General features: G+C 42.7%; 1 protein-coding gene across 4 annotated transcripts in view; it reads left to right on the top strand.

Moving 5' to 3' along the window:
• NHSL1 (NHS like 1) overlaps positions 1–23081 on the top strand; it is a 191560-nt gene that overhangs the window by 77397 nt on the left and 91082 nt on the right. Inside the window, exon 1 of one of the 4 annotated variants that reach the window (XM_036415170.2) lies at positions 440–683. The exons of 2 other annotated variants lie outside the window; for them this stretch is intronic. In XM_036415170.2, coding sequence (XP_036271063.1) covers positions 482–683 — 202 coding nt within the window. In that variant the 5' untranslated portion in view covers positions 440–481. Of the gene's footprint in view, positions 1–439; positions 684–23081 lie in introns of those variants that run through there. One more of the 4 variants, XM_036415168.2, reaches the window with a different exon arrangement.

Here is a 23081-nt window from a genome sequence, read left to right as displayed (position 1 = left end):
GCTCTCTGCCCGTGCGAGGAAAGATGCCTGGGAGCGGAGTAGGATTACAGGTTGGGATGCTAGGTGCACGGCAGAGAGCCCGAGTGCTTTGGCTCTGCTCTTCACCAAGTCCTGACAAGTGTTCCTGAAAGGAGCACCCTGCTTGGTTTTTTAAATTTTTCCTTTTAATGTATTTTAATTTTACTCTGGTGTGTGTGGCTATCAATGTTCTAGAAACCAAGTAGCACCATGTGGCTGGAGTAAAACAAATATAATTTTTTAACCCTTCATTTCCTTTCTCTTTGTCATTGAATGACAGAGACACAGTCTTTTTGCATACAGCCGTCCGCGCCTGACCCTCAGCGTTGTCTGAGTAAGTGGGAAGGAGCAGGCTCGTGGAAAGGACCTGGACCTGTTTTTTTTTTTGTTTGTTTGTTTTTAAAGAAGCTTTTTGTTTGCAGGGCTGTCCTTTGTCTAGAGTGGATTTCGATGTGAAAAGAAGATGAAAAAGGAAGGCTCTTCAGGTTCCTTCAGACTCAGGTCCAGCCCGGGCTCGCTCTCACGTGCTGTGAGTTGGGTGAATTTCTCCTCGCTGTCCAGGCAGACAAAGAGGCTGTTTCGCAGTGACGGGGAGCTCTCCGTGTGTGGGCAGCAGGTGGAGGCGGACGATGAGAGCTGGATATACAGAGCCCAGCCCAGGAAAGGTGACTTGATTCTTTGTTCGTTTAAACATTTTTTTTTTTTTTAAGTGTGCCACGTAGAATTCTTTGTCTCTAGCACTGATGTCCCTTCACGATTTTTGGCCTCGTTAGGCGTTTTGGGTGTTTTTTGTGTCGGAATTCAGTGTCATTCATTTGTTTACATGTCTACAATAGACAGGTCCCTCCAGCTAGATTCAGCTTGAGGTGGTGCCCCCCAGAGAAGGATAAAATAGCAGTTACCGGTCCTCAGCCCTCCCCCCCCCCCCATCAGATCACGTGACGTGGTGAAAAGTTCAATGGTGAACCTCCATCGCAGGAGGAAGCTTCTGCTCTTACGGTTTGAGGTCAGGACATGGAGCTCTTTTCTGAAGCAGTGCCCCGAGGAAACGCTGGGAATCATGGATAAGCCCCCTTGCATCTTCTTAAAGAAGACTGACAGAATCCCAGGAAGGCTTGAATTGAACAGGTGTTGGGTGACATCAAGGAACATGAACTCACGGAGGAAGGGCTTAGCCAAAAGGAGTTTCTGGATCTCCTTCAAGTTTCTTTTCAGACCAGTGTTGCTCTCTGTTTTCAGGTTTAGCATGTTTTGCCTTCCTTCGGGTGAGGGGGAAATACCAGTTCCCCGGGGCAGAGAAGGAAGCGTGGCAGCGTTTCTGAACACACCCCCTATTTTTTATATTTAGAATTTGAGTTCTTCCTCTTAGCATGCTTGCTGTAGACCGGATTGTTAAGCCCTAACATGGTTTCTCGATTCGGTGCCGCGGCAAAGCCCCATAGGGGAGCACTGTTGAAGTATTACAAAGGAACCTGGTGCAGACATTCCTCGGGATTGTGCTTTCTGTTGATCGCATTTTTCCCGTGCCAAAAGAAACTCTCTAGCCTCTTTCAGGGACCTGCTCTTTCCCTTCTTTGGGGGAAACAAAACTGCTGAAATGTGAGAGAATAAACTAAGTTGTGTGTGTGTGCGGGAATTATACTCCGTGGACGGAGAATCAAACACACCCCTGCTTCCTGGATCATGTGTGTGAAGCATTTGTTCTTGTCTGTTCAGCTATGGCACACGGCGGGAGGGCGAGCTAACGCTCTTTGAAGATGTCAGATGTTTATTGGGTCCAGGAGCCCATAGACAGTGGTCCGCTGATCCTGAGCTTAAAAATACAGGTTTTCGTCTCCGATGCTGTGTAATTGCCAGGCGCAGACGAGGCGTTTGGGCCTTGAGTCGGGAGCTGTGTAGTTCAGTAAGTCCGTGAACTTTACTTTTCTAAATCAGGCATAAGCTGTGGTTTTAGGAAATGGATGGGTTGTAATGCTTGAAGCAAACATGTTAGCAGGGTGGGTACAGCGGTGCTGTGGTTGCGGGAGGGTGTAGTTTTTATTCCTTTGGCCTTTGCCAAAGATTTGGTGTGTGTTTTATTTTATTTTATTTTATATATAGAACTTGTTTTAAATCAACTGCTGTCAGAGTTTTGTAAAAGATGGTGTGCATGTGAGCATGTGGCTTTGGAGTTTCTATCGTAGATGCTTTATCCAAGTTAACATTAATGGGAAAGAGACTGGGAATTTGCATGTGTTCATTCTAGTTGGGAAACGAAGCAGATATTGTACAGTTGACTTGTGAAAAATAAAGAATTCATTGTAAAGAACAGGGGTGACTTGAAAAAGAAAGAGAGGACTTGTCTATGCAATAACACGAAAGATAGTGCTCTCTATCCCTTAGTGCGATAGAGCACACAGTAGGCTCATGAAGATAAATGGAAGCATATGACGACATATGAGTTTATATGGTCTTAGAAATAATTAGGCATGATAATGTTATCATTTTTGACATAAGGAGTTGGAGGAAATCCTTAAAAAGCTGCCTAGAGATAACAATTCATGGCATTATATTCTATTTTCACATTTGTCTTATTAAAGAAAGTTGACTCCCAACTTTGACATGTGGTTTCAAAGGCATGTTGTAACAGTGGATCTTTATTCTACATGATCCTTTCCTTTGGAGAAATACAGAAATGACATTTGTTTATGCTTGCAGATCAAAAGAGTTAAAATCAGAAAAATTATGCAAGGTTGGAGTCTTGTCTTAGGAGCCTCCAATAAGCTAAAACTCGAGCAAGGAATGGCAGTCAGTGTGAAGCATGCCCAGTGGCCATATTAGCATTTGGTTGCAAAAATATATGCATTAAAGATCCACAATCTGATGGGAATTGTGCAGCACCTTTTTTTCTTATACATCTGTCTGCCCAGGCCACATGCATCTGAATCCACTTTCCTTTCAGCCTTCTCCCTAACCCCTGTACCTATGTGAGCTTTTTTTTATTTACACATGTTCCTATGAGATGGAACAACAACAACAATAACAAAATAGGGCACTCTCAATGAACCAGGTAAAATATTAAGTGGTGCTCACTATGTGTGTCTTTCCACATACACCACCAACAAGCAGTGACAGCTAAAGGTAGGAGAGTGTAGTTTAACAGGTCAACCTCACTTCAGCGGTTGGTCACCCCTGTGTCCGTCCCCCACTTTCCCCTCCTCCCCCGCAGCCATGGGATCTTTCTCCCTCCCACCTTCCCATCCAGCAGCTGCTGCAAGGCCCTGACTGCTTGCCTGCTCCCTGCCCACTGAGTCCAGGTCACATTGCTTTGCTAATAGTTGTTTTGTACTTTAGCCCGTCAAATTCCTACAGTCAGTGTGGGTAGTATGTTGTGTAAGATACACAATCATTTTATAAAACAATTCTTTCAAGTTTTGTTACAACCAAAGAAGCTCTTTTTGTAGTGACTCTTCATGCTGGATTGCTCATCAGAAACATCGCAGTGAAGTGTTTAAGTTGCTACCCTTATGGATATCTATCAGTACACAAACCTATAGCTTTATACTTTAATGTTGTCACTTGTTACTCAAGAAGCTAAAGATAAAATTACAGTTCTAGAGATTCCTTTGGGGAAACTTTTCATAAGAATAGCATGCTACTAAAAGGCATCTTTCTGAATACACTACTTTTGCTGAGCCTCAAAAGTAACTAAAAGATAATTCTGATGTAGACAAGCAATCTCAAGTAAAAATAAATATTGGCAAAAAATGTCAAGGTGGCACCCCAAATTTGAGAGCAAAACTAGATAAGTAATATTTATTTTGAAGGTCACTGTGTATGTTGGAAAAATAAGCTAACTAGAGTTTATCTCAATGTCTTCATAAAAAGATAAGAATATTATCTTGCAGTGAATATACTGTTTTTCTGCATTCTTTCTACTGACATTGACATTCTTTGAAAGACACACACAGTGAGTGCCACTTAATATTTTATCTGGTTCACTGAGACTGCCCTGCTTTCTTTTGTTCCAGCTCCTGGCAAGTTTCAAAACTCTCTTGCATTAACATTTGTACTCAGGAAGGTAAAAAGGAATTGAGTAACAGTAATGATCAGCTCTTACATTCATAGTGTGACATGATGTTTCGACTTAGACATTAAAATCAAGAGTGTGAGTCTGTATCCTCTTGAGTATTACGTTTAATGCATCATGAGCCAGTTTGTTAAATGCCTGTGTAATTAAAAAGTGGAAGTCACTTGTAGATGAGAGAGCATGTAGCTCTTCATGTGGAATTGTTGTATTACGCATTGAAGGAATTTTTCCTGAGAACTGTGTGTGGGACACAAAAGAGATACAGCTCTGAAGTAAAGGAGTTCATACGTCATTGGAGAAGCAGATAAGGCATTTGAGGAAGAATTAAAGAGAAAATGCAGGGTATTTGTGAGCAAGGATAAAAATGAATGGCTTAAACAAGGTCTAGATAAAGAGACTATATCTGAAGCATTTTCATGTTTTGCATGGTCGTCTTCTGGCTTTTAGCTCATGAGCTCCTGCTTTGTTAACTCCCACATAGTGGGAGGTTTTCAAGGGAAACTGGTGACGAATAGTATTTATTCTGTGCTTCCCCTGTCTCCCTCACTTCCCCTTCTCTTGTCAAATAAAACCAAAAGAGGCGGAATAATGATGGGGCATCCTCTCCTTGGGCAGAGCATGTTTTGTTGTGCTCTCAGCCCTCTGTTCAGCTGGGCAGAGGCGTGATTGATGATTCTGGTATTGGCAGGTCAGCAGATAGAGACGGTAATTGACATGCAAAGCCTCAGTTTAAACAGCGATTTCACTCTCTTTTTCTGGACTTTGTCCTATTCTAGTATATTTATCACATCACCGAATTTTGATCATTTGGACTTCATGACCTTCCCTTCCCACAGACTACAGAAATGGCCAGAATGGCCTTACTAAGTATCAATGGTAATGGATAACCCATACAAGAGATAATCAGTTGTTGAAGGTGGGAGTTGGCTGTATTTAAAGTAATTTCATTCTAGTGTCCTTCCTAATAAAATTGCTGCAGAAAACAGGATCCATGTGCACAATCGGATTAGCAATGACTTCAGATATTACAACGGAGAAAAATGGCATGGAAGACCACACACGGCAAGGTCAAGATCCTGTTTTGTGTAAATAGCTGTGATTTATTTTGGATTATAAAACCCTTCAAAATTATGGGAATTAAGAACACTTTCTTCATGGCATTCAAGGAACCTAAAAAATGTTGGCAAGTAATGTCAAGGTAGCACCCCAAATTTGAGAGCAAAACTAGATAAGCAATATTTATTTTGAGGGCCACTGTGTACATTGGAAAAGTAGGTAAATGGAGTTTATTTGTGTCTTGATAAAAGAGGTCAGAATATGCTCTTGCAGTGAACGTAATGTTTTCCTGCATTCTTTCTACTGACGTTGACATTTGTGAAAGACACAGTGAGTGCCACTTAATATTTTATCCGGTTCACTGAAACTGCCCTTTTTTGACCTTTGATTATTTTTTTCTTTTGAGGCTGGGAGTCCCTGTTGTCTTACTTTCTTATTTTGCTGCAAAAATGATTTCATTTTTTTATTAAATTGATGAAATTAATGTTTTATGTAAAATACCCATTATTTACTTTAAAAAGTTTGTGGGCTTATTTAGGGAATTAGACATACTTAGATTACTAGAAATATTTTAGAACAGTGATTTTTCAACTGGTGTGCTCCAAGGATTTTTAAAACATGCAATACCTGACTATTTAGCCAGGGGCACTGACCTCTTTTCCCGTAGGTTGTCAAATAAAAAATTGACAACAGCCAGCACAACAACCGCTGTCTAGTGTGAATGAATCAAAATTACTAACTTTTTTTCAGACTGGCAAAAAATATAACATATTTTTGGTGTGTGTGTCACAGACTTTACTAATCAGTGAGTGTGCTGAGCTAAAAAAAGGTTGAAAGGTTGCTGTCTTGAGTGATAAAAGAAGTAACTTATTGTCAGAGCTTGGTTTTGGGAGTAACTTGTGTCCTTTTCTACTGAAATGTCTTTACTGGGTTTTGGAAACATTTTTAAATCATTCTTTTTAAACAATTCTTTTAAAAAATAGTTAAAATAATACCCTGCCTATTAAATGAGGGTTGATTTTTGTAAAGTCTCCTTCCTGCTATTATATAAAGTGTGTTACTTTTCCATGTAATCTCAAGGGTTCTTGGTTTAACTCTAACAGTTTCTATCAAATTAAAGTTTTTAAAACTACACTCTATTCTGTGAAATACTTGTCAGTTTCCTCCCCTCAGGGTCTGTTGTGCACAAGGCTTGTCCGTCCAGACTGTACGGAGCTCAGGCCCTGCCCAGCTCTAACTGCCCTCTGAGTGGTCTCTTTCTTGTTATCTCCACTCTTGTCCTCCTCTGAGCCACCCGTGAGTCCACAGTGCAGCCAGAACAATCTTTCTAAAATACAAATACTGGGATCGGTCACTGTCCTGTGGCTCCCCATTGCCTGCAGACTAGAGCCTGTGTCACTTGCCATAGCACGCAACCCTGCTCCACCCGTCCTGTCCCCTGCCCTGTTCACCTCTAGAAATGACAGATGGACCATTGCTGGACCATTACAACTCCAGAACTTTCCATTTCCCACCCCCTGCCTTCCTCATTCCCTGTGACAGGGTGCTCCAGTCCTCTCCTCTGCCCGTTGACTTCTGCTTAACCTTCTAGACTCTCTTTAGAGCTCTGTGAAGTCGTCCCTGATCCTCTCAGGGCCAAGCTGATTACTCCCTTCTCTCTGTTATTTCTCTGCCTTCTACACACCTCAGTCATTGCCTTTATTTTACACTGGATTCTACTTATTTGTTTATTTGTCCGTGTCCTTAGCTGGACTGTGACCTCTTTTAGGACAGAGACCAGGTCTTATGTGTCTTTTCTGTCTCCCAGGCTAAGTTGTTAATAAGTGGTTGTTGACTGGGTGGGCATTGCTCCTCTGGGACACGGTTAACAGTGCTGTTTGCACAGGCCGATGGGCCAATCCAATACTCTCTAAATTTGCACCGTGTGCTTACTTAGTCAATTATATTGATGAATGTAATCTTACAAGTGCTTGCAACTCTTGAACTTTTTTGAGTGCATCGAAAGAGAGTTTGTGGGCACATAATTTCTGTGGCAGTCTGTGTTGCCTATTGCTCCACTCGAACTGAGCATGCAGCACATGTTTTGTTTTTTTTTTGTTTTTTTTTTAAATATATTTTATTGATTTTTTTTACCGAGAGGAAGGGAGAGAGATAGAGAGCCAGAAACGTCGATGAGAGAGAAACATCGACCAGCTGCCTCCTGCACACCGGGGATGTGCCCGCAGCCAACGTACATGCTCTTGACCGGAATCGAACCCAGGACCTCTCAGTCTGCAGACCGTCGCTCCACCACTGAGCCAAACCGGTTTCGGCCAGCACATGCTTTTTAGAAATGTTTGATCTTGGCTGTTTTGACCGTTAGTAAAGATGACTAAGTGAACAGAGGGGAGGAATGGGATAGATGATGCTATGCCTGATAAGGAGGGCCAGCTCAGTGCTACGGCAGCCTTTTCTTGACCCATTTCCCTGCTTCGCCTTTGACCTGTTTCCCTGCTTTCACCTTTGCTCTCCCCCACCCTACCCACACCGCATGATTGGCTGAACTTCACACAGGAGCCTCAGTGACCCTGTAAAATTTCCAACATAAGTCATGCTGTGTAACTTCACTGCTTAAAACCCTTCATTGGCATTCCTTCTCAGTTTAAATACTAACATCAGTAATCGTCTATACTAATAAAAGGGTAGTATGCTAATTAGACCGGATTGACCGGACATCTTCCAAATGTCCCACGTCCTTCGGGACAAAGCCACAGTGGCGGGGGCTGAGGCCTAGGCGGTTAGGGGCCTATCAGACTGGCAGGAAAGCAAGCAGTTAGGGGTGTGATCAGGCTGGCAGGCAGAGGCAGTTAGAGGCAATTAGACTGGGAGGGCAGCAGTTAGGGGCAATCAGGTCAGCAGAGGAGCAGTTAGGAGAGATCAGGCTGATCAGGTGTGATCAGGCTGGCAGGCAGAGTGGAGAGGGATGATCAGGCAGGCAGGCAGGCAGGCAGGCGAGCGGTTAGGAGCCAGTGGTCCTGGATTGTGAGAGGGATGTCTGAGGGGTCCTGGATTGGAGAGGGTGCAGGCCAGGCTGACTTTCATGCACTGGGCCTCTACTGTTCTATAAGGCCCTACCTCATCTGCCTCATCACCCATTGCATTCCTACCCTCATCACCTTTGCTTTCCCCTCACTGTCCTCTAAGTCTCCTTGCTGTTTTTGGAACATGCCCAGCAACTTGAACTTTCCTCCACTGGAATCCCAGCTGTGCACATGGTTCCCTCCCTGTCTCACTTCTTTCAGATCTTTGCTCAGAAGTCATCTCAGCGACTCTATTTAAAATCTTATCCTCCCCCTGACCTTCCTATCCCTATTTCTATTCTTCTCCAAAGCACTATACTATATATGTAGTATATACTTAATATACTCTATACATTATGTGTTTTGTTTTTTTTGTTTTTTGTTTTTGGTACTGACTGTCTCCTCCAACTAGAATTTCACCTCTAAGACAGGGGAGGCTTTTTTTGGTGTGCTTTGGTAACCGATGTTCTCCCAAGCCTGGCCCACACATAGTAGGTGTTCAACAAATTTCAGTTGAAAAAGGGATTGAATGATACAAAGAGCACCAGGCCAGGAAATCTGGATGTTTCACACCTGTCACTTGATAACTGTGTGACCTGTAACAAATCACAGAAATCTATTTAAGGTCTAGTTTTAATTTCTGTAAAATGGGATAATACTTACTCATCATACCTATGGATAGCCGATGCAGCTTATTTATTGAATAAGTGAGAATATGTTCTGTAGATTCTCTATCAGCCTGCAAATTGGATCTGGTTGCATTTAATAGGACTGTCTTTGGGGATGGCCGTCTCTTCACCACCAGTAGTCAGTGGAGTCACCATATCTTTATCCTAGCAGAGAATATACTATTCTGTGGAATTTTCAGGATAGAAATAAGCAACCCAGGTGGAAGCTATCACTTCCTTTACATAGTTTCTACCTCATTTTTTTAATGTGAAATCCTGAAATGATTAAAATACCAAGCTGAAAGTCATGTCTAATTTTGTCAACCCACCCATAAATACTAAAAATAACTAACACTTAATGAATACTTTCCATGGCCAGCCACTATTAATAACACATTACATGAATTAACCCACTTAATAAATATTATCTGGATACCATAATTATTCAATAAAAATAATAGTTGGTTTGATAAGCAAGGAAGGATTAGATCATCAGGGAGAACTAAAAACTGGGCAAACTTATATAGGATGAGACAGGGAACCCAGTATAATGCTTCAAGAAGAGGAATGAGCCTGGCTGGCATGGCTCAGTGATTGAACATCGACCTATGAACCAGGAGGACACGATTCGATTTCCGGTCAGGGCACATGCCAGGCTGCGGGCTTGATCCCCAGTATGGGGCATGCTGTAGGCAGTTGATCAATGATTCTCTCTCATCATTGATGTTTCTCTCTCTCCTTCTCCCTTCCTCTCTGAAATCAATAAAAAAACATTTTTAAAAAAAGAAGAAGAGGAATGTCGTGGAAAATAATGAGGACATTCTAGAGCCTTAGATTCAGCAACTTCTGGTTTAAGGGCAGATGCTCTGGTTTGTGACTGTTTGGGTGTGTGCTTTATGCCTCACCTCATGTCACTGTTTTTGATATCAAGCCTGTGTTTCATCCAGCGTCTTGTGCTTTGCAGAGAGGAAGTAAGTATAATATTTGCAGTGTGAACAGGTCAGGGTGATGCTGGAGGAAAGCTGCTCTGGTTGGGGCGTGCAGCATGGGTGGGAGCTCCAGGGATGGGAACCTGGACGGGGCTGTAGAAGCTGAGAAGAGACAACTGCTGGGTGAAGTGATTACATAGGCACCTAAGGAAAGGCAGTTATGAAATTTTTTTTAACAGATTTTCATGGTAGGGTATCTTTATTAAGGGGTACCACAGGCTTTAATAATTACTTGTTCTTGTAGCAACAGCATCTGTCATTTTCAAGGTATAGTTATATTTTTCCTAGCTTTCTGAAATGTGGGTAGCCTTCACCTTGAATTTCTTTTTTTAAAATAATATATTTTATTGATTTTTTACAGAAGAGACAGAAGGACAGAGAGCTAGAAACATCGATGAGAGAGAAACATCAATCAGCTGCCTCCTGCACACCCCCTAACGGGGATGTGCCCGCAACCAAGGTACATGCCCATGACCGGAATCGAACCTGGGACCCTTCAGTCCGCAGGCCGATAGTCTACCCACTGAGCCAAACTGGTTTTGGCCACCTTGAATTTCTAGTCTTCCTAATTAAAGATGCTATTGATGGTGATTGCTGTCTTAATACATGTGATCGGATCCCAGTACTGTTTGCTTTACAACCATCGTGCATATTGTTCATCTACGAGATGTACTGTGTGAGGCCAGGGGAGCTGTAAGCTGGTGGCAGTGATGTCTCTGTCACTTCCCTCCTCAGCTCTTCCAGAACCTCTCTCTGTACCTTCAAACGCAGCATCACGGGGTAGTCTCTGTCGTTTATGGCTGAATCTTTGATGGCCAACTAATCACCAACAATTATTTACTTAGTTCTTGCTAGAGCCCATCACTGTGCTGGAAGCATCCCATTGTGGCTATTTAAACACGTAGGGTGCTTATCTAGCTGAGCAGTTGTCTGACACCATCTCCCTGGGGAGGGAAGGAGAGAGGGTTGCCAGCTGGGGCCCCCCGTTATTGCTCCTCCCGCCAGTGCCATCCATCGCTAGATTCATTCCCAGGACCCGGGTGGGTGTGGTGGGGTCTTGTGTTCTGAGAGCGCCTAATGGTTAGTGGACTTTATATAAAGCAACCCCTCGGGGAAGCCACCCGAGGAGCCACCTCTCGCTGAGCAGGTGCAAAGAGCTTGGATGGGCGTGACCTGGACTGACCTGGCCTGACCTGGCACAGGGAGCCTTCCCTAGTGCAGGTGCTCCTTAGGGGGCTGGCATGGAGAGTGCCTGCCCTGCCACTCTCATGGGCTCCTGTTTTAGAAGAAGGTGGTGCTGAAGGCAGTAAGGGATGGAAGACAGTGGAAGGAGGTGGCAGTAGACTGGGGGCAGAGGAGGGGATACGCTCTGAGGGGAGAAGAGACCATGCAGCTCCATACCTCTCCACCGGCCTTCTCTTTGCTAATAGTTGTTTTTTTTTGTTTGTTTGTTTGTTTTGTTTTTTAATATATCTTATTGATTTTTTACAGAGAGGAAGGGAGAAGGATAGAGAGTTAGAAACATCGATGAGAGAGGATCATTGATCAGCTGCCTCTTGCACACCCCCTACTGGGGATGTGCCTGCAACCGAGGTACATGCCCTAGACGGGAATCGAACCTGGGACCCTTCAATCCGCAGGCCGACCCTCTATCCACTGAGCCAAACCGGTTTCGGCTGCCAACAGTTTTCTAATCAGTAAAGCGATGGCGGCCTCCCAGGAGTCTGACTATGCTGCTTGCACAACTAATTGTGCACTTGTTAATAAATTGGGCCTGTTTGTCTTTAAAGACATAGGTAAATAGTGTCTGTACATGGCTGGCCAAGGCAAGGGACAAAGATAAAAACGAATTTTATTAACTGGTTAAAATAATGTCAGTGGCACACGTAAATGGTCAGATTTGAGTTCTAAGAAAAGCCCATTTGTAAGTGAAAGCCACAAGCAGCTGAGATTTCACTAAACGGTATCACTTGGTTTTTGTCTTTTGAGTAAACCTAAAAAGAGAAAGTGAGAATAAGTGTATTTGACTGTGAGTGCAGTTCTCTCTCTTCTATTCCCAAAGGTTCTCTTTCACTTTGTAATCCTAAACGCCTCAGCTCAGGTAGAAACCGGGTATCTGGTGTTTCTGGATTACATTTGGAGATAAACCAGAGTTCTTACCTGAACAGGTGTATATTGCTTCAGCCTGGATTGGTTTGGGATTCTTTTACAAAGCACACAAAAGGCAGCCTGTGAGCTTTCCTTCGTGGGTGGTTGTGGCTAGTGCTTGGCGTGGTTGCTGCGGTCGTCCTGACTGGTCGTTGTTTATTTACATTTTTTTTTTCTCGTTAAAAAAAAAAAGTGCTTCGACTTCCTGGAAAAAGAACTTTGGTTTTTACTTTAACGTGGTTTTATTGCAGCCCTGGCGGGTGGGGCTCGGTTGGTTGAAGCATTGTCCCATACACCAAAAGGCTGCGGGTTCCATCCCCGATTAGACGATCTCTCTCTCTCTTTCTCTGTCCCTCCCTCCGCCCTCTCTCTCTTCCTTCCTCTCTCTGAAATTAATTTAAAAAACACCCTTGGGTGAGGATTAAAAAAAAGTAATTTGGTTGCAGAGTTAATCAACGCACTGTATTTCTACTATAACAAGATCCTTTAAGTACTTTTTTTTTAATCCTTGCTAGCTTTCCAGGTCCAGTTTTTTTTTGTTTTGTTATTTTTTGCCCTGAGGTATGAATGCCTGAATGCCAGTGTGTTCTAAGGGTCCCGGTTCTGTTTGCTTCAGAAGCAGTTTTTGGGACACCTTGTTGCATGTGGGTGGTTTTTGTGTGCTGCTGGTGCTGCATGAAGCTGGCGAGGTTGGGCTTCCTCTTGTGCAACGTTCCTGTGGATCATCAGACCTTGGTTTACAGCCTACACATGGGGACAGGTGTTATCCGATCCAGTTATCCCGGTTCTCATGTCACTGTAACCAGGCGAAGGTTATGTAACTGACTTTTGAAGGTTAAGTTTCAACTCTGACTACAAAAGATTTGAACAAAAGTGGGATTAGTAAAATTTCCCCTAGCTTCTGAGAAAATTGAGTTAGGTTTCTCTACAACAAATGCTTCTTTGGAGTGGGGGAAAGAACCTTTTAAAGTGGATCTGTGGTGTGAATGTTTGGGGGTTTATATGTCCAAGAAGTTTAATTGTATGTGGTTTAAGTCAGTGACTTTGGAAAGTGTGCCTGAGTCCAGAGTAATCATCTATTACACTTGTTCCTAGCCATCCCTTGCATGCACACACACACACACTTATACATATACATATGCACACATATGCAAATACAGTAAGTCCTCATTTCGTGCTGTTGATAGATTCTTGGAAACTGCGATACTAAATGAAACAACATGTAAGGAAACCATGGAATAGGCTAATTGATATAAACAAGAGCTAAGTATCAACGGCAACATTTCTGGTCACAAAAATGCATCACCAAACTTCCAAATAAAGATCTACTATTGAACATTGAAATAAATGTGAGCACTACATACATTTAAGAAAGATGGGTAAAAACAAGGAAGAGAATAATTTTCCAACCCGCTGATTCCCGGTCGGGGTCACGGTGGCCAATCGGGCAGTTCTGGGAGCATGGTCAGAATGTCCTTCCGTCAGAGGGCGCACTTGCACCCACACCCGCTCGCTTAGACTGGAGTAATGTACACACTCCAGTTCACCTCCTGTGACAGTGCCGGGATGTGGGAGGAGATGGAGTACTGGAGAAAACCCACACAGACATGGGGAGGACCTGGGGGAACACACAGACTTCACACAGTCTTCCTGAGCTGGAATTGATTTTTATCTTTTCTCATCCCCTTTATAAAAAAAACTTGAGGTCCAATGCACGAAATTCATGCACAGCGGTGGTGGTGGTGGTGGGGTGTCCCCTCAGCCCAGCCTGCACCCTCTCCAATCTGGGACCCCTCGGACATACCTCTCACAATCCTGGACTGCTAACTCCTAATTGCTCACCTGCCTGCCTGCCTGGTTGCCCCCAACTGTCCCCTTCTGCCGGCCTGATTGCCTCCAACTGCCGGCCTGGTCGTTCCTAACTGCCCCCCCGCCCCTGCCAGCCTGGTTACCCCTCATGGCCCTCCACACAGCCTGCTTATTCAGTCATTTGGTCACTTCTCACTAACCCCTCTGCTGGCCTGGTCGTAGGCAGCCATCTTGTGAGGGTGTGAGGGACAATTTGCATACTACCTCTTTATTATATAGGATGAGATTGAATGAAACAAGGTTTTTGAGGACCTGCTGCATATAAAATGAAACAAAAGCTTTGTGAAAACACTTAACTTTACCGCAAGTCCACATATGATACTTGCAATTTTCTCTCCTGTTTTATTGTCTTACTTTATGAAACAGGAAATGTCAGTCCTGACCTGCGGAAGTTAGGCCACGCTGCCTTCAGTAGGCAAGTGGTGCTTTCCGTGGACCTCACTTCTTGTAGGGTTTTACTATGCGGAGTCCAGATGGCTCCTGCACAGTGTCTGCGAGTCACAGACTAGTGGTGTTTCTGTGGACAGTCCACTGCCACATCCATGTTGTGGAAGGGCCCCACACACCAGAAGTAGTATCTTGAGATGCAGTGGCATCAGGGGTGAATCTCAGAAACCTGTCTGGTCTGAGAACTGACCAAGGACAACAAGCGCCTGAGCATGCATGCACTATATCAGTCCACATCTAGGTCTCCCTACTTGCTCCGAGCCCAGACTGTGCCGATGAACAAAGGGAAGTGCTGGGGCATTAGCGGGCAGGACGGAGGAGCCGCAGCACGCACCGTGTCCCTGCTGGAGCACAGTGGCACGGAGCCTCGCTAATGCACTCCGAGGACTGCTTGCAGCTGCTCACCCACCCAAGGGAGAGCTCATGAATAGCAATGCCTGTCCAATTTCTGCCTTCTTCTGGAGATGCCTCTGTCATTCTGCCTGCTGACCTATTGTCCGTTCCCCATAGGGGAAGATTCCTTGGAAAGTTCATTCCATTTAACTTTACCTTCGAATGGCTGGGCCATGGCCTCTCTGAGTCAGAGAGCCTGTCTGAACTGGAAGAAAAGTTACGCTTTCTTTGAAACAAAGCTATTATAAAAAAGTGATGATTAGTTAGAGATACGTTTCTAAATTTCGATCATATGGACTACATGTTAGCTTATATAAAATGTTAGAAGAATATGCCTTTTATTTATTTACACACACACACACACACACACACACACACACCCTAAGCAACCAGCCAACTACTGGCCGGTAGCTATGATGCGCACTGACCACCAGGGGAAAGATGCTCAATGTAGGAGCTGCCGAGCAACAGCAACTCTGCAGAGTGCCCTCTCACACTTCGGGACCCTTCGGGGGTGTCAGACTGCCGGTTTCATCCCGATGCCTGCAGTCTATGCCAAGGGACCCCACTGGTGCATGAATCTGTTCACTGTGCCTCTAGTTTTCGTATAACCAAAGTTTGTCTCATTCATCTTTCAGTATTTAAAAAAATTTCAAAATATATTTTTTAAAAGAAAAAACTTATTTTCTGAAGTATACTCTGCAGATAGAGTCTTGATTGCAGGTCTTGGTGTCCTCCGCAGTCACACCTGGTTAGTCTCATGTCATTGCTGTGACAGCCCTGTGACATGGGCAGGACAGATGGCATGGCCCTTTTTGTGGTGAGAAGAGAAAGCAGCCTCTGAAAGATAAGTGACGTGCCTACAGCCTTATGGATAGTAATGCTGTAGACGGGACTTGAATCTACTTTTTTGTGACTTAGTCCCACACTCTTGATGTGACAGGGTGCCACATCTCTGCTCAGCCCACAGAGCACAGTTAAACCTGCTTTTGATGTCTTGGTGTCACCATGAATAGTCGTTGAACCCTGTAGTAACCCGGCGATGCCCTGGTGGCTCTGGAGGCCTGCACGGATCTTTGCGGGGGTGTGAAGTGGGTCTCCAGTGCATGCCTCTTATCCCACATGAGCTGTAGGCAGAGCTTCTCTTTCCCCACTTGCAGCCATGCCTGCCTCCTGTCCCCACCACTCTCTGGTCTGTTGTTTCTAATGCGTTAGCTTGTGTGGAGGCTCTGGGCAATCCGCTTGATTACAACAGTGTTGACCCGAGCCACCGCCCTGGGAGAGATGCTATCTAGTCAGAGACCATTTTGACCTTTTGACTGTATTTTGAGCGGTTGAGCTGGTCAGAAAAGTGATCTCTCGATAAGTGGGATGTTACTGTACTATGCGTTAAGTATGTTTCTTACACGTCTATCCTCTGTTGGCTCTTATGTTAGTTCAGTTGAATGAAGGACATGTTTGTGTTAATGTGTGGGATTGTGTCTATATTTGGGCATCCCAGTTCTTTTTGTAAACGTTAACTTTTAAACACTTCTGTAACACTGAGTTTTCAAGTAGGATTACTGCGTTGTTTCACTGAATAAGCAAGTATAACTTTTAAGCTTTGTTTCACTATTATTCACATTCTCTAATAACTTGTTAAGTTCACATTCTCTCCTCTCCCTCCCTTCTCTTCTCTCCGTCTAATATTTAGACACCACATATATTTTTTTTGTTTTTCATATGGGTGAAATCTCCCCGTATCTTCAATTTCATATTTTTCTTCACATTATCTGCTTATAGAAAAGTAAAAAAGTGGTGAAGATAAAACATATTTCTCTGAATAATTAATATTATCTGAAACCACCTCTACTCCACTAAATATTTTTGGCCAATAACTTTAAATGACATTTGATCTTCATTAACACAAGTGGGAATTATATAAAATGTGACTGAAAAAGCTGATTGGACTCTGCTTTTTTTTTTTTTTTTTTTTTTTTTTTTGCGATTTCTTAATAAACCACTATATCCCGATATTCAGAATTAACATGATCTTTTAATAGATGAGGTTGAAATGCCACAGTTCCCATTTTGCATCCTAGGCCTACAGTAGTTGCTCTGTGAATACTTTGATTTACAGACAGGAAAACTGCAAAAATGTTTGTATGCAATTTGAATAAATTGAAAGTAGAGATTAAAATGAAGTTGTTTTGTGTGATTCAAGAATTGAGGCTCAGAGAAAAGCACAACAATTTCAGAAAGCACTGTTACGCTTTCTCTTATTCTCCAAACATTAGAGAATTGATAGAAGCTGCTCACTCCTTGTAGCCAAAGCTTTTGATGCCCAGCGTTTACTGTGTGTTTTGGATGTAAAATTTCAGAGATGATGGCAGCTGTGGATGTCTTCCTTTCCAGATGAAGCAGAATTTCAGAGAATTCTGACCATTTTGTGTACACCTAATCAGAGAAACGAACTGTAGCTGTTATTTAGACAGAGGGTTTATTGAAGCAGTGACCACATATTTTTCTCTCTCGGTGCCATTTGAGAGCATTTGAGTAAATATTTGCATATATCCCCCAAATTGGCCGTGTGAAGGGATCCAAGTAGAGTCACCTTAACAAAACACGGCTAACTTATTGGGGCTGGAAGGCACCTCAGAGATAGCCCTGTCTGATGTCTGTGACCGATGAAGCGGGGGTCCAGGGAGGCCAGTTAGTTTGCTTAAGACCCCACAACCCACAGTGGCCCAGTGAGGCTGTGCCCTGACATTCCTCTCCCCTCTCCTAAACAGTATTGAGATGGTGTCCTTTCTGTTCGTTTCTTCAATTCTGGCATTCCTGACTGCCCTGTGAAGGTCAAGTGACACATTCCTTTGCTGACCTTTCAGAGCAGGTTTGGGAAGCTTTTCATTCACGCTGTAGTACACAGAAGTTTTCTAAATAGACGTGCCTAGGACAAGCAGCTCACTAACGAGAGCAGGGGCAAAGAGGGACATCAGGCTCTCTGGGGTAACTTTGATTCCACCCACAAAAGCAAAATTTATTCAGCTTTCAAAGAATTGGGAAAAACAACAAAACCTCCCCAAAACAAACAGAAAACCCCAAGGGCCCCGGGCTGCAGCCTTTCCTTTGTGTCAACTGAAATCCTTAGAGACAGTGGAATAACTTAATAGAGCTGTCAAAAGCACACCTGCCTCTGAAGAAATAAGTGCATTCTCAAACTTTAAACTTAGTATTACTGTTTGACATGTAGCTCCCCCCCCCCCCTTTTGAGGGGTTGTAGAATTATTATCATTAAAAGCTGAACTTGCAGAGATGCATTAAATAAAAATGGAACGAAAATGCCAGCCATTATCATCTGCAGAATTGCAGACTTCTATTAGATTTAACTTACTGATCGAGAGAGAGAGAGAGAGAGAGAGAGAGAGAGAGAGAGAGAGAGAGAGAGAGGAGGAAAGGGAAGGAAGGTAGAAGAGAAGAAGAGATAAGACAAAAATGAAAAAGGCTCAGATCAGTTTGGCGATCAAAGAGGAGGTCCAGAAAAAGCTGTTTCTGTGGAAAGCTGTCCTCTGTGGACCTTGTAACTCTGTGATTATCATGCACTGTGGCAGGACGCCTCCCTGGAATTGGCCTGCCAAATTGAAGAATCATTTTCTTGCTTATTTTTAAACTGCTAAGAACAGGGGACAAGACTGAATGAACCTAAACGCTGCGGTTTCCTCAAACCATTATTGTTGTAAGTCCTATGGGTTCTGAAATAACTCGCTATTCCTGGGAAGTTTCAGGCTGCCTGGCTGCTCAGAAAGAAGACTTGGCAGCTGAAAGGGAAATGATTAGCTCCTTCCTTTCACCGTTGTCGCCAAGGCTTAAGTGGGTTAAAAGTTGGAGAATGTGGTATTTCAGAAATAAACTACCTTTTTTGTGTAGAAATAACACTAAATAATTAGAAAATGAAATTTGGGTTTTAAAATATAGAGTTGGCTTTTAAAAATAAAATATTTTAAATTTACAAATTTTAAGGTTAGTATCAGAATAATAAAAAGTTATCCGGGGGCTGGGCACTTATTGTATGTCTTCCTTTTAACTTCTATGTTTTGCTTGATGATTCACAGTAGTTGTAGTTCAGTTGGTACTGTCTCTGGTTATGAGCTGATGTTCTATTAACACGTAAGGGTGGCAGAACTTGGGTTGCTCCTGGTTGGCTGCCTCGGGATCTTGAATAATTCTGATCTGTAGGCTGATTTCTCTGTAGAATGATTAGGATGGGGATTGTGTGGGCAGGAGAGTTGCACCTGTTTCCATAGTTGAAGGTTGGTTATTGTTTTAACTTCCTTAGAGTACTCAGATGCTTAGGAAAAAATGATACAAATAGTCTATTTTAGGTTAGTTGCTTTTTGTTGGGGAGGGCTTGTCATTAATATGGTATTTTAGGAGTCGATTCCTTAAGGAGCATAGTGATGAAATAGATAGCATGAAAGGATAAGAGTTTTTTTTAGATGTAAAACTTTCTTTATTCATTGACCACAGTGGTGTATTTTGAAAACTTTAGGTAATTCCCCCAAAAGCTACTAGACTAATAAGTGAACATTGCAGGGGTGCAGGATATAAGAGAAGCATACAAAAATCAATTGTGTTTCTCTGTACTAACACTAAATAATTAGAAAATGAAATTTGGAGAATGCCTCCATTCACACACAGAAATACTTAGGAATACATTTAGTGAACAATGAGCCAACTACAAGACATTACAAAAGGAAATTATACAAGACCTAAATGAGTGTACATATTTATCATTCCAAGAATTAGAACCCTCAATGTTTTAAAATAGTAATTGAAACGAGGTTATTTATATGTGCTTTAACTTGGACTCTCTAAAATATAACACATATTTGTTAGGTCTACAGAAAACGGCAGAGCTTTAAGAGAATTAAATTAGACTCCAGTGGTTTTATAAGGGAAAAACAAAGCCACTAAAGGGGATTGGGGGTCATTATTATGACATTATTTGTATCCTCCCTCCAGCTGGTCACACTGACTTCAACATTCTGACATAATATTTCCAGAAAAATTATTTTTTCCTTCCCATGTCCATCATCCTTCAAACATTTAATTTAGGCTGAATGAGAGCAGGAAAACTGTTTTCTGAGTTTGCTTTGGCGAACTTGCCTTGAGAATGGTATCTGTGTTCATGGGTTTGAAAATGAGGCCTCTATAGACCATGAATTTTTAAAATAATATATTTCTATTGAAAAATAATTGACATATAATATTATATCAGTTTCATATATATAACATAATGATTTGATATTTATATATTGTGATAGATTATTAATCTCTAAAGAAATTATGGTTTACAAATATTCTACCATAAGTTTAGTTTTTAATGATCAGTAACTATTATTCAATAATGAGTTTCAATAAGTACAATTTTATGTAGGAAAAAATAGTATTTATTTAATTTTAAGGAATATGCTAAATATTTTTATGACTTTCCCAGGAATCATTATGCTATTAGATAGATACCTCACCCAAGTTTTATACATATTCTTTTAACATTTTGCTATGTGTTTTTGGATGAAATATAAAGTGATAGTAATTCTGGCTTATGCTGAGGACAGTGATCATCTATTATGTTCCGGGCACCCCACAGGGCCTTGTAGGTTAAGTGTGAATGAACAAGTTCCTACTTTGTGGAACTCTCATTTTAGGCATGCAGATGGAATTGTGGCACTATGATAGCTGCATAAGTAAAGAACCATGGTGCCTTTTTGCTCAGTGGTTAGAATATTGGCCCATGGACCTGAGGGTTGCAGGTTCGATTCCCGATCAAGGGCATGTACCTTGGTTGCAGGCTCAATCCCTGGCCTCATTCGGGGTAGAAATGAGAGGCAACCAATCAATATTTCTCTCTCTCCTCCTCCTTCTTCCTCCCCTCCATTCTCTGTAAAAAATGCAATGGAAAAAAAATCTCCTAAGGTGAAGATTAAAACAAAAACAAAAACACGGTGGCATAGCCCAAGGAGGGATTGATTCTGCTGGGGGAGAGGAGAGTGGTCAGAGGAGGCTTAAGAGAAATAAAAAGTGGGGTGGGGCCTGCATTCCAGACAAAGGGAATGATGGCTTGAGCGAGAAGAGTGGAGGTTTAAGACCACATGGAATGTGGCGCAAAGACTCGCAAGGCCACTTAATGGGAGATGTGGCCAGAAATGTTGGGAAAAGAAGGGCCTTTATTGCTCAGTGGGGACTTGGGGATTCATCCTGACCTTGTGTTTTTCACATAAGCTAGAAACATGATTTTTTTTTTCTTAAGGGAGAGAATGGAGCAATTGGAGCTCTTTGGGAAAGATGTAGAATGTATGAAGGTAGAGTAAGGGGTTAGGCTCGGAAAGAAAAAAAGTAACTGCTACAAAGGTCTGAAGGAGTATTATAGCCAAAAGAAAGCTCTCAGCCACAGGCACTGCCTTTTGAAGCTACATCAGGGTGGGATGAGTGGAGCAAGGCTGCAGAGTAAGGACTCCTTCTGCTGGATCCTAAGATAGACAGCAAGAGAGCCTGTGAGGTTATCTAAGCTAAGAGCTCAGGTCAAGTTGGAAACGCATGGTTACACTCCCTGGGAAAGTGGAACCGGAGTAACTCAAAGGTTCTTAAAAAGAAAAAAAAAACAACTCATTTAGGTATTAGGAGAAGAACTAGGCTTCCTTGGATATGATAAGAGACAATTTCATGATAAAGGGTCAAATGAGGGCTGCTTTCTTGGTTGTGATGTCAAGAAATCCAGGCTTGGTTGTGAAGAGGGCCAAAGAGAGGGGAGGAAATAGCCTTAAGAATGGGCTCAGGAGTGCGTATTTAAAAATGGCCAATTAGTGCAGAGCTCCTTTGATTCTGGGAGGACATTTAGTGACATGAATGAAGCTCCCTTAGGCCAGAAGCCATTGGAGAACCCCAGAGAAATATTTGCCGGTGCTTTGGAGCTCTGTGGCTGGTTTGTGTCCAGCATAAAATAACCTAGAATAACCTGTTCCTTTAACAAGCCAGGATTCAGACCTCTCCTAAGAGAAGAGTGACTGTGAAGAGGCTGAGGTCGCCCTTGGGTTCAGAGTGCAGAAAAATTAAACAGGATGCAGGGAGAGGAAGTGTCTCGAACAAAGACCTGTGTCCCAGATTTCCCTGTGATGAACTGATGTTGCCTATGGAGGTGACCAGAGGGGGGCACTAAACCAGGACCAGTTTTACAGTCACCGGGGAAACGTGCAATTAGCCAATGTGAAGTTGTAATGCTAAATTTTTTCCTGTCTTTCTCTGGAGTAGCAAAGATATATATATATGGAAAAACCTAGACAGTAATTCTCTTAAATGAGAAATTCAGAATATTGTTAAAAACCGAAGTATTCTAGAACTGCTTAGAAAACTGAAGTGCACATTCTCACACTTTGGTGAGATGTTCACATTTACCCTTGGCCAACAGTGTGGCTTCTATGACAGAGAATTGGCTTAACTTGGTTCTTCTCTTTCTTTTTAAAAAATATTTTTTTAAAAGTATTATTGATTTTAGAGAGAGAGGAAGGGAGAGGGAGAAATGTCAATCAGCTGCCTCCTGCGCCCCCTACTGGGGATGGAGCTTGAAACCTGGGCGTGTGCCCTAACTGGATTGAATCTGTGACCTTTTGTTGCACATGGGACTACGCCCAGCCAACTGAGCCACACTAGCCAGGGCCCTTCTGATGTTAAAGTATCGGGGGTTCAGCATCTTCAGTCTCCTGCAGTATAGAGGAAAATGGGAGGTGGTGACTGGGAATATGTCTTTAGTCTCTGACTTTTGAAGCACTGAGATGCATACAGAGAGATATGAAAGCAGGCCTTGCCCAGCGTGGAATACTTTCCTAGTAAATGTGGAACCTATTCTTACCTGGGTATGGAGAAGGTTCTTTCCATCTTTGCCTGGCTTTTGTGAAGAGTCAGGGTGCACAGGGAGAAGGTATGGTTTGCCTATTTCTCTTGTGTTTTTGGGTTTCGTCAGGAACAAAGTAGACTTTTGTGCCCTCTAGACTCACCAATTCTACGCATTGTGCAAATTTATTTCTAATTTACCCATATCCCCAGTATTTTATTGAAACAAACAAAATTTCAGCACATAAATTTCATAACACTGCAGTGGTTTGGAGGACAATAAGTCTCTAAAATATTTTGGTTGTTTGTGTGGCCACCACTCCCTCTGGCTGAGATAATAATGTTAAATTTTAACATGATGCTAGATGTTGTAATCCTACAAGGGAGAACAGTGGTTGCTGCTCTAAGGTCATGGCTGGCAAAGACAAGGCCTTTGTCCTGCCCATCGGGCTGTAAACTCTGTGAGCATTCATCATCCTGGACCCGCTCCCCAGCTTCC

The sequence above is a fragment of the Pipistrellus kuhlii genome, unplaced genomic scaffold, assembly GCF_014108245.1.
Source record: "Pipistrellus kuhlii isolate mPipKuh1 unplaced genomic scaffold, mPipKuh1.p scaffold_m20_p_5, whole genome shotgun sequence".
Lineage (NCBI taxonomy): Eukaryota > Metazoa > Chordata > Mammalia > Chiroptera > Vespertilionidae > Pipistrellus > Pipistrellus kuhlii.
This window is presented reverse-complemented; position numbering and strand designations above follow the sequence as displayed.